The sequence below is a fragment of the Haliotis rufescens genome, unplaced genomic scaffold (assembly GCF_023055435.1).
Source record: "Haliotis rufescens isolate VD_foot unplaced genomic scaffold, xgHalRufe1.0.p SCAF_16, whole genome shotgun sequence".
NCBI lineage: Eukaryota > Metazoa > Mollusca > Gastropoda > Lepetellida > Haliotidae > Haliotis > Haliotis rufescens.
The window spans coordinates 34,446,745-34,457,270 of NW_025963846.1; the positions used below are offsets into that span (position 1 = coordinate 34,446,745).

The 10,526-nt window shown below is 43.6% G+C and overlaps 1 protein-coding gene across 1 annotated transcript; it reads left to right on the forward strand.

Annotated features, from left to right (window-relative positions):
* Positions 1 to 443: 443 nt before the first annotated feature.
* On the forward strand, positions 444 to 9,307 carry LOC124118044 (uncharacterized protein YegU-like). The gene is made up of 9 exons (XM_046480096.2): positions 444 to 1,036; positions 1,975 to 2,100; positions 2,324 to 2,473; positions 4,676 to 4,819; positions 5,572 to 5,726; positions 7,460 to 7,616; positions 8,283 to 8,441; positions 8,562 to 8,692; positions 9,067 to 9,307. The coding sequence occupies exons 1-9, from the start codon at positions 1,025 to 1,027 to the stop codon at positions 9,149 to 9,151; spliced, it is 1,119 nt and encodes a 372-aa protein (XP_046336052.2). The 5' UTR covers positions 444 to 1,024; the 3' UTR covers positions 9,152 to 9,307.
* Positions 9,308 to 10,526: the final 1,219 nt, after the last annotated feature.

The following is a 10,526-nucleotide window of genomic DNA, read 5'->3' on the forward strand; positions in this document are numbered from 1 at the left end:
TCCTGACCAGCGATCCTGATTTACTGCCCGTTCCATTCGTCACCACTCGTCCCTTTCCGTAACCTGCAAGAAGACTCGTCCCCCTATCGATGAATGTTATGTGCGAAAATACGACAAACCAATCAGAATGCGCGTATGATTTCAAGTTCTTCGTCAAAGAATCCCTCAGAAATATTTTTTTTGATGTTACATATGTCTTGCATCTAAAAATATACCAAGACACAGTTAAATGTGTTCAATCATACTGTATAATTCCGCACGTCCCGGTGTGCTTTAAACTGCATCTGAAATATATATAATATATGGGGAAAATGTGTGATCCATTGCGCAACGAGTTGACAATTGTTTTAGGTATGCCCGTTTGCGCTAAGACGCAACCCGGTCGCAAAAATGGCCCGAGATGGGCACGAGTCGCTATTCAGCTTGTCCCGGAATAACACGAGTTGGTCACGAATGCCGAGAGGGGCACGAGTCGCTATTCGGCTTGTCCCGGAATAACACGAGTTGGTCACGAATGTGCCCGTTCCTGTTACGACTCTTGCGAGATGCATTGGTTAGAACACTATATCTTATCAGGGGTCTCAACGGGAGACTTCAATTAGGTTTTATTGATAACAACACCGAACTATAGTAATTGAGGTAAACAATAATCACAATTGCACAGGAATTACATTGCGAGTAGAACCTGTCTCATCTGAAGAGAAAAAAACTGAGCATGACTTTTGGCGTATTGTGAATGACTATTTTCTGCAGGGTTGTCAGATATGAACACGTGACTTACCTCCCTTCCTTAGGTTATACATACATTACATACAACAGTCCGATTTGCAATGTTCTACGTTGTATATGTCAGACTTGTTTCTATTAGGTGTGTCGAAATGGTCAATATTCAATAGCAATTATTTTAAACAATATAAGGGAAGGTTATGCATCAAATGCTGCCCAACTTGAATAAAACGGCGAGAGAACAGAAGCATCACGCTTGTGCAGTAATGACGACCGGGCATCACATCTATTAATAGCAATGGCCGGGGCGGTGAGTGTGTTTCTGCCATGTCGGTCTTCTTGCATGTCGCCTTGAGCAGATATTATTTGTTGCTAATGTAGATATTTAATTAATTTAGGAATGTGAAAATGCTTTAAAAAAGCGCAGACGACAGTCTACTGTTATGTTTTAGTCTCTTTTATTGGGTTACAATCTCAGTGGCACTGTGGTTGGTTGGTTTTAGTTGGTTTGTTGTTTAACGCCGCACTCGGCAATATTCCAGCTACATGACGGCGGTCTGTAAATAATCGTGTCTTGACCAGACAATCCAGTGATCGATATCATGAGCATCGATCCACGCAATTTTGATACGATGACATGCATCAACCAAGTCAGCAGCAGCCTGACCACCCGATCCAGAAGACCTATTCTACCCCGGACCTTCACGGGTCCAGTGGCACTGTGTATTTCGGTACACACGAAACCAGCATAACGCGCTTAAGTTAACTTTCGTCGAAGTGATTTTTTTTGTTAACCCGTACCCATTGTGTGAAAGAAAGAGCAGGAGTTTGACTCTTTAGGAAATGTAACGGTTGCTTTCTTCCATTCGCCACCCCTACTCCAACCCCCGTTCTGTTGTTTTTATGTTGTTGTTTTTTTGTTTGTTTGTTTTTGTTTTTTTGTGTTTTTTTTTTTTGGGGGGGGGGGGGGGGTATTGAAACTAGTCGGGAAGAAGGAAGAAATGTTTTAATTTAATTACACATGCAATTATGAAAGTTTCAATGATCTGATTCGTAAACCAAGTTATAGAACATTCTACATGTAAATCATATTTTGAATTCGAATCCCCAGCGCTGTACATAATAGTGTCCAACATTTTTTATAACGGCAGGGTCACTATACACGTAGGCAAATTAAGTGCTGATAACCCATATTTCATATTATGTGAAATACGACATTGTTTGTACCACAATATACCTTTTGTTTAGGCTTCAACCCCAGGGACTGAATCAGGCTACCGTCGGGATCAGATTCTGGCGACTCTATACGGTCAGGCTGTGGGAGATGCTATTGGCTTGCTCACTGAGTTCCTTACCAAGGAGGAGGCTAAAGAGGTGAAACTTCAATTGTTCAATTGTTTTTCTCTAATCGTTCTTTACTTAATGTCGTAAATTTCTGTCGAAGAAACTGAACTTACCATTACGAAAGCAGTTTATAACTAAGTATGATATTTCGAGTCTAAATTCTTCAACAAATGTGATTACAATCTTGATGTATTCACATTTGATGTTCATTATTTGATTTCGGGATTCCAAAGTGTCTCGTTCTTTAACTCAGAAATATGGCGAAGTTAAAAAACAACTTGAACTAGAACACAAGTGTCTATCACCTGAAGCACACAGAAAACGGTTCAAGGAGGGCGACTGGACGGATGACACGGACCAGATGATACTCATTCTACAGTCTCTCATAGATAATGATGGACAGGTGAGGTATACTCCCTCTTGTAGATAATAATGGACAGGTGAGATATATGCTCCCTCCACACTCTGTTATAGATAATGATGGAAAGGTGAGATATTTTCCCTCTACAGGCTCATAGATAATGATGGACAGGTGAGGTATACACCATCTCCTACCGACAGAAAATAAGGTAACTTCTGAAGTGAAAGTGAAGGTGTACTGACGATTCAAGAAATTTATTTCGGGCGTGTAGATCAATATCTGGTGTGTCCTCCATGTTGGGCGATACTTGCACAACACTTAATGGCATGCTGTTGAATGGTGCTCATGGTTGCCCTTGGTTGCCCTTGGTATTGCTTGCCGTTCTGCTATAAGAGCTACCCAAACTGAGCCATTCTGGTGGGTGATGTGTCTCTTATTGTACGGAATTCTTTATTGATGACAAGAGGGGATTTTAATCTGCTGCGTCGTGCAATTAATGTAATGAGGCGATCTGGCACGCCCGGGTCTCATTGCAATCCCACGTGTTTGACGGTACTTATCCCACGTGTTTGACGGTACTTATCCCACGTGTTTGACGTACTTATCCCACGTGTTTGACTGTACTTATCCCACGTTCGGGAGATTACACTTTTTGATTTGCCAAACATTCGGTGAACTTTGTGTACTGGCGTCCTACCCACAATTCGCCATCTTGTCTGTTCATTCAGATACAGGCTCATAGTCACAGTTTTAAGCGTGTTCTGAGCGTGTTCCCCAAACACTTTGAACCGCCTCCGTGGTCAAGTGGTAGAGCGTCCGCCCTGAGAGCGGAAGGTCCGGGGTTCGATCCCCAAACGCGTCATAACAAAAGACGTTAAAAGATGGTACTTGTTGTTACTCTGTCTGGCGCTCGGCATTAAGGGGCTAAAACAAGGACTGGTCGTCTCGGGGTCAGTATACTGTGTCTGAGTGGGGTATTCATGTTAGACTGTGGCATGGTATCTCAGTGAGCTAGCACTATAAATCGGCATCACTCCGGACTAGAACAAGCAGACACACAAACACACACACGTGCATGCACGTCGCCATATTAGTGCAATAATCTTGGACGCGACGTTAAACCCCATTTCACCTCACCGTGATATTGCTGGAATATTACTAAAAGCGGCGTACAATCATACTCACTCACCAAAAATAGTTACCTTAATTTTAATAATGATGACTCCCTGAAGAGAATCCCGACCTCAGCCTGGTTCTCTGGGTATGCTGCGCTGGCGCTACACTTTAGACGATTGTCTTATCTCTCCCACTTTTTGATGCGATCGTTACCTAGATGCATGTATGGGGATCAACTCACAAGACACCTCCCTCTAAAAAAATAACGTCGTCCAATATATGACGTGGGAGAAACTGTACATTACGTCTTTTCGACCTTACCTGACACGGCATGTTATACATGGAATTCTGTTCAAAGGGGATCAAACCCAGCTCACTCACTCACCCATTCGACGGTTTCGCTGTTCAGAGTTACGTCCCTTGGGCACGCCAAAAACCTGTTATTGTGGGTTCGAATCCAGTTGATTATGTTTTCTGGTCTGCCAGCACATACGTGTACTCATGGGTTTCACCAGAGTCGAAAACGCTCGAGACCTGCGTCATCCCCAAATTAAGCGTGTTATTGTTCAAAGCGGCGTTACGACCCGTGAAGATTCCGGGGTAGAATAGGTCTTCAGCAACCCATACTTGCCGTAAAAGGCGACTAACGGGATCGGATAGTCAGGCTCGCTGACTTGGTTGATACATTTCATCGGTCCCGATAGCGTGGATCGATGCTCATGATATTAATCACTGGATTGTCTGGTCCAGACTCGATTATTTACAGACCGCTATCATATAGCTGGAATATTGCTGAGTGCGGCGTTAAACAACAAACCAACCAATCAAAGCGGGGTTAAACCCAATTCTCTCTTTCACTCAAGGGGCGGTCGGGTAGCCTAGTGGTTAAAGCGTTCGCTCGTCACGCCGAAGACCCGGGTTCGATTCCCGACATGGGTACAATGTATATAGCCCATTTCTGGTGTCCCCCGCCGTGATATTGCTGGAATATTGCTAAAAGCGGCGTAAATCCCATACTCACTCACTCTCACTCAAAATATATTTTGGTTATTATTCCTGTCTGCGGCAAACGGCAACACTCACCAACATTTATTGTACAGTAAACAGTATAGTGTTTACCTGTTGCAGGTGAAACCCGAGGATTTTGCAAAAAGGTTGAAGTTTTGGTCTCGGAATGGCTTTCCTGAACTCGGTGATTTCGTTGGCCACGGGATCGGTACCACAACAGCGAAGGTTATGTCCAACCCCGAGTTTGTCACACAGCCACACAAGGTAAAACATAAAGGAATAATGTATCCTGCGTTTTGCATTACACATCTTCCCGAGGCAAGAGAGTAAACTGACTATAAAAGTCCAGTTTCCACCTTTGCCGAACTAGGCTCGTATTATGGAGTCAAATTTTGTCTGGACTAACGAGTCTATGCATAGTCCAATCAAAATCGCGCACCGAAATCAAAATCCGGTTCGTTAACTGTCGTGCAGATTTCAATTGATTGCAGGATTTGCAAAGCATGTGCACCGCCAACTCGTTGTCAGCAGATATTTTCCAAATCCTTTCATGTTTTTAATCAAGGTGCTCACGTCATTTGATTTATTTCGCGATGTAAGACCCGTTTTATCACAATATAGATCTTGATTATCGATCAGATCGCCCTGACTGGGCGCCACCATTTTGGGTGAAGCAAACGCAAGTGATACGAGAGGTGGAGTCTCATTGGTCCACAGGAGAGGCTTAGAACGGACATAACTGGTAATAGCCATTGATGGCGCAACGGTCGAGCCCAGTAATTCCAGCCTAATTCGGCAAGGGTGGAAACTGGACTTTTTAAGTCAGTTAACTCCCTTGCCTCGGGAAGATGGCATTACATGACCGCAAGAATATTTTTTCAAAAAAACAACATATATGACTGTACAATACATTGTTACATAATCTTGCACCGTTAGACTCTGAAATCAATACTTTTCAGCATGATAACGTCCGCGTGACGTGTCGTCTTACAACTGCTAACATTATACTTTCTCAGGCAGCGTTTGGTCTTTGGGACAGGAACCAGAGGAACATCGCTTCTAATGGCGCCGTCATGAGGACGTCAATTCTGGGGATACACCAGTACTGGGACACTGACGCCGTGGCTGATAATGCCACTGCCATATGTAAGACGACCCATTACGATCCAAGGTTAAAATACTTTATGTTTAATATTATTGCTATGTTTCTGTTTGTTATGAATATATAGAAATATCGGAATGCAGTTGGCAAATTTTTCATGATTTTCTCATGAGCTATTCAGCGAGAGTGTGCTTTATGATCAGGGTGCAAAATGAGGAACATCATAAAATGTCAATGGTACACCTCGTTTCTCTTTGTACTCATGTACTATGAATCACTTCTTTTCATAGAGATTCGTGGTTTGGTAGCCGGAAACCCTGGTTCAACTCCCCACATTGGTACAAAGTATGAAGCCCAATTGTGTCCCCCGTATGAGGGGGCACGGGTTGCCCAGTCGTCGCGATTCGCTGTGCAGAGTTGCGTCTCTTGGGCACGCCAGAAACCTATGATTGTGGGTTCAAATCCCGGTTCGCCCCGATTATGTTTCTAGGTTTTGACAGCACCATACCCGTGCTCGTGGGTTTCACCGAAGTGGTAAACGTCTGAGACCTTCATCACTTCGGGTTTTTCCTCCGACGTAAAGCTGACACGCTGCGATATAACTGGAATACTGTTACAAGCGGCGTTAAACCCAACTCACTCACTCACTCACTCACTCATTCCTCCGTATGATGTCACTGAACATTGCTAAGTGCAATAGGTGATGAGTGATGATGCTCACTGACTCATTCGTTTCAACGTTTCATAAATAAGTGTGGTTAGGTAGCATAAGCGTTAAAGCATTGGTTCATCGAACCGAAAAACCTGGGTTCGACTCCTCATCTGGGTACAATGTACGTATCCCAATGGTGTCCCCGCTGTGATATTACTGAACATTGCTGAGACGGTGTAAAACGTACTCGCTCATTCACATAGAGTTAAATGGTACACAGTTACGCAGACTGCATACATTGTACCTTCAATAGAAACCTCATTGCAAGACAAGAAACTCGTGTCCATGTCCAAATAGAGCGATTCGGAAGTATTTCATTCTGAAACACGTACTGCAGGTTAAAACGGTATGAGGTGAGGTGAAATGGTGTTTAGCGTCGCGTCCAAGATTAATGCACTTATAGGGACTGCATGTACGTGTGTGTGTTTGTGTGGCTGCTTGTACTAGTCCGGACTGATGCCGATTTATAGTGCTAGCTCACTGAGGTACCATGCCGCAGTTTAACATGAATACCCCACTCAGACACAGTATACTGACTCCGAGCCGACCAGTCCTTGTTTTAGCCCCTTAATGCCGAGCGCCAGACAGGGTAACAACAAGTACCATCTTTTAACGTCTTATGGTATGACGCGGCAGGGGATCGAACTTCAGACCTTCCGCTCTCCGGGCGGACGCTCTACCACTAGACCACGGAGGCGGTCTGAAACGGTATGACACATTATATCAAAGGAGGTGTTAGGCGACTAACGGGATAGGCTAGCAAGGCTCGCTGACTTGGTTGATGTGTCATCGTATCCCATTTGCGTAGATCGATGTTCATGATGTCAATCACTGGATTGTCTGGTCCAGACGCGATTATTTACAGACCGCCCTCATATAGCTGGACCATTTCTGAGTGTGGCGTTAAACAACAAACAAAACAAATTTTTTTCAGATTTGGTAAAAAACATAACTTTGCATTAATGTCACAGGAACTTTTGTTTTCCTGTTATAGAAGAGACCAATTGGGAGGTGTTTTAATCGGCAGGTTGAAATTGTCCGACACATTAACGAGGTGTACTTGAATACTGAAATCTACATTTCGTTGTAGGTGTCAGGCCTCGACAGTGGCGGTGTCAGTCGCCATCAGCCTGATGTTGAGGAGGCAGCCTCGGCACATCAAGAAGAACGGCAGCTATGACATAGACACGATTATACAGGAGTGCTTCCAGGTGGCGTCTTCCAAGTGTCTAGAGACAGATGAGCAGGTTATAACCAATGTTGTTTACGTTGTTTTAGCCCCGATGTAATATAGAACAAATGAGCCAGTGGGTATTCGGGTGGTCGATGAAGGACCTATTAAAGGGAGCTAAGTAAAGAGAATCGGGCTGTCAGGCTCGGTACCTTGGTTGATTGCGTGTCATAGTACCCTACGGAGTTGGACATGGCTCATAATACATAATAGCAGTGTTCGAAATACCTGCCTGCCCGACCGTCCGAGACGGGTTGATTTCAACTCGGGCTGCCAGATTTTCAAATCCCCCTGCCCGACGGTCGGGTTTATATTTCATATGTGACAATATTCTAAATATTTCCCGATGATTATCATTAATTCACATGTAAAGATGAATGATAAAATGCAACCAAAAAGAAACCCCGTTAGCTTATCCTGAGAAACATATGATTATAGTGGGCAGGCAGGTTTTGGTCAGGGCTGGCAAGTATTTCAGCTAGCCAGTCCTGTGGTCTGGCTGAATATTTTGGGAGTTTCATACCCTGATAATAGTGAGTTATACATAATCACTGATTTGACTGGTAAAGATTCTACTCTCTACAGATCGTATACAGACACTATGTACTGTATACATGTGCGGCGTTGTGCGTGTGTCGCATCATTCCATCAATGGCAGTTCAATCTATTTCATAATATCCAGGCAAAAGAGCTGAAGACATACCTCGAGTGTAAGAAAATACACAAACTCAACCTATGTGAGGAGAGAAAGATCGGCTACACCTACAAGTGTCTGGGCTGCGGGTTCTGGGCACTGAAACAGAAGGACTTCAGGAAGGCACTGCAGACAATTGTTATGGAGGTTTGTTGTGGACATAATAGTACTTTCCTTTGAATGCTAATATTACTTAAGTGCATTAAGTGTATTCTACACATCTGAACGTATTTATTCGTTTCTAATACAATTGTTCTGTCTCTAAAGGGGGGTGATGCTGACACCAATGGTGCTGTAGCCGGAGCTCTCCTGGCTTGTAAGTTAGGAATGTCTGCACTTCCGGTGTCATGGGTGTCCAAGCTCAAGCACAAGGATTGGCTGGATGAAAAAATTGAAAGGTAAGGACATTAGATATAAGGCATCACCATGGTTTCCTTTGAACTTTGAATTCATAGCTTAACATTAAACGATGGCAAGTTCCTATGGATAAACAATTTCTTTAGTACAACTGGTGATCCCACTTGATAACAGTGTTAGAACCAACACGGAAACATAATAACGTAACGATTACCGACGCAACTAATTCCAGTATGGCGTTCAAGACAAAATAGTGGTGAAAATTATTGAAAATATTATAAATTTAATGGATCGCTGAAAATCAGTGATGACACAAGGCGTTCGCGAACTAGGGTAAGCATATGGTAATTGTCCGGGAGTATATGAAGTACATATGCAGGTCCTAACTCAAAACATGTTTGCTTTGAAATTTCAGATTTCTAAAGATTTTGGTGCGAATGAAAGACGGCACAGCAACCTCAGAAACTGCTGATGAATCAAGTGAGGACCAAGAAGGTTAACAAACGAAGAACTTGTATATGACAATATGTATGTGAGAAGCACGACCTTGTTTTGTGCTGATCTCTATTCGGTAAAACATATTGCTCCGTGTTTATGGGACCCGTGAAGATTCCGGGGTAGCAACCAATGCTTGCCGTAAAAGGTGACTATGCTTGTCGTAAAAGGCGACTAACGGGATCGGGTGGTCAGGTTCGCTGACTTGGTTGATGCATGTCATCGATCCCAATTGCGTGGATCGATGGGCATTATATCAATCACTGGATTGTCTGGTCCAGACTCGATTATTTACAGACCGCCGTCATATAGCTGGACTATTGCTGAGTGCGGCGTTAAACAACAAACTACTGCCACTACTACAATTCCTCTCAATTTGAATATGTAAAGAGTATGTAAGACATCTCATTTGAGTTTGTTTGTTTGTTTGTTTGTTGTTTAACGTCGCACTCAGCAATATTCCAGCTATATGACGGCGGTCCGTAAATAATCGAGTCTGGACCAGACAATCCAGTGATTGACATCATTAGCATCAATCCACGCCACTAGGATACATTGACATGCATCAACCAAATCAGCGTGCCTGATCACCCGATCCCGTTAGTCGCCTCTTACGACAAGTAACTCGCTATTTACGGAAAGCATGGGTTGCTGCAGACATATTTTACCCCGGTTCCTCACGGGTCCGTGTGTTGATATTGGGTATGGTAAGTACCATATAATAACCTGTTTAGCATATTCCATAACATCAAAATGCCTATATGCAAGTGAATGCAAGACATTTTCGCCTTGTTTGGAGGACATTGTGACGGTAAAGCTCGCCGAGCAGACGACAAAGAAAGGGACGTAACTCTACTCCGCCATGTCTGCCCGACAGTCTGTGAATATTGTTGCTATACACACAATTTATTTCTTGAGGGACAGATAGTCTTTAATTTCGTTCGTGTATGTACCTATATATTTTTTCTGTGAAAAGTGCATGCAACAATTGATGTGTTTATACGCACCAGAGCGTTCATATGAATACTGACCGCCTCCGTGGTCTAGTGGTAGAGCGTCCGCCCAGAGAGCGGAAGGTCTGAGGTTCGGTCCTCGTTCGCGTCATACCAAAAGACGTTAAAAGATGGTACTTCTTGTTACCCTGCCTGGCGCTCGGCATTAAGGGGCTCAAACAAGGACTTGTCAGTTCGGAGTCAGTATACTGTGTCTGAGTGGGGTATTCATGTTTAACTGCGGCATGGTATCTCAGTGTGCTGGCACTATATATCGGCATCAGGCCGGACTAGTACAAGCAGCCACACAAACACAAACACGTACATGAACGTCGCTATATAAGTGCAATAATCTTGGACGCGACGTTAAACCCTATTTCACCTTACC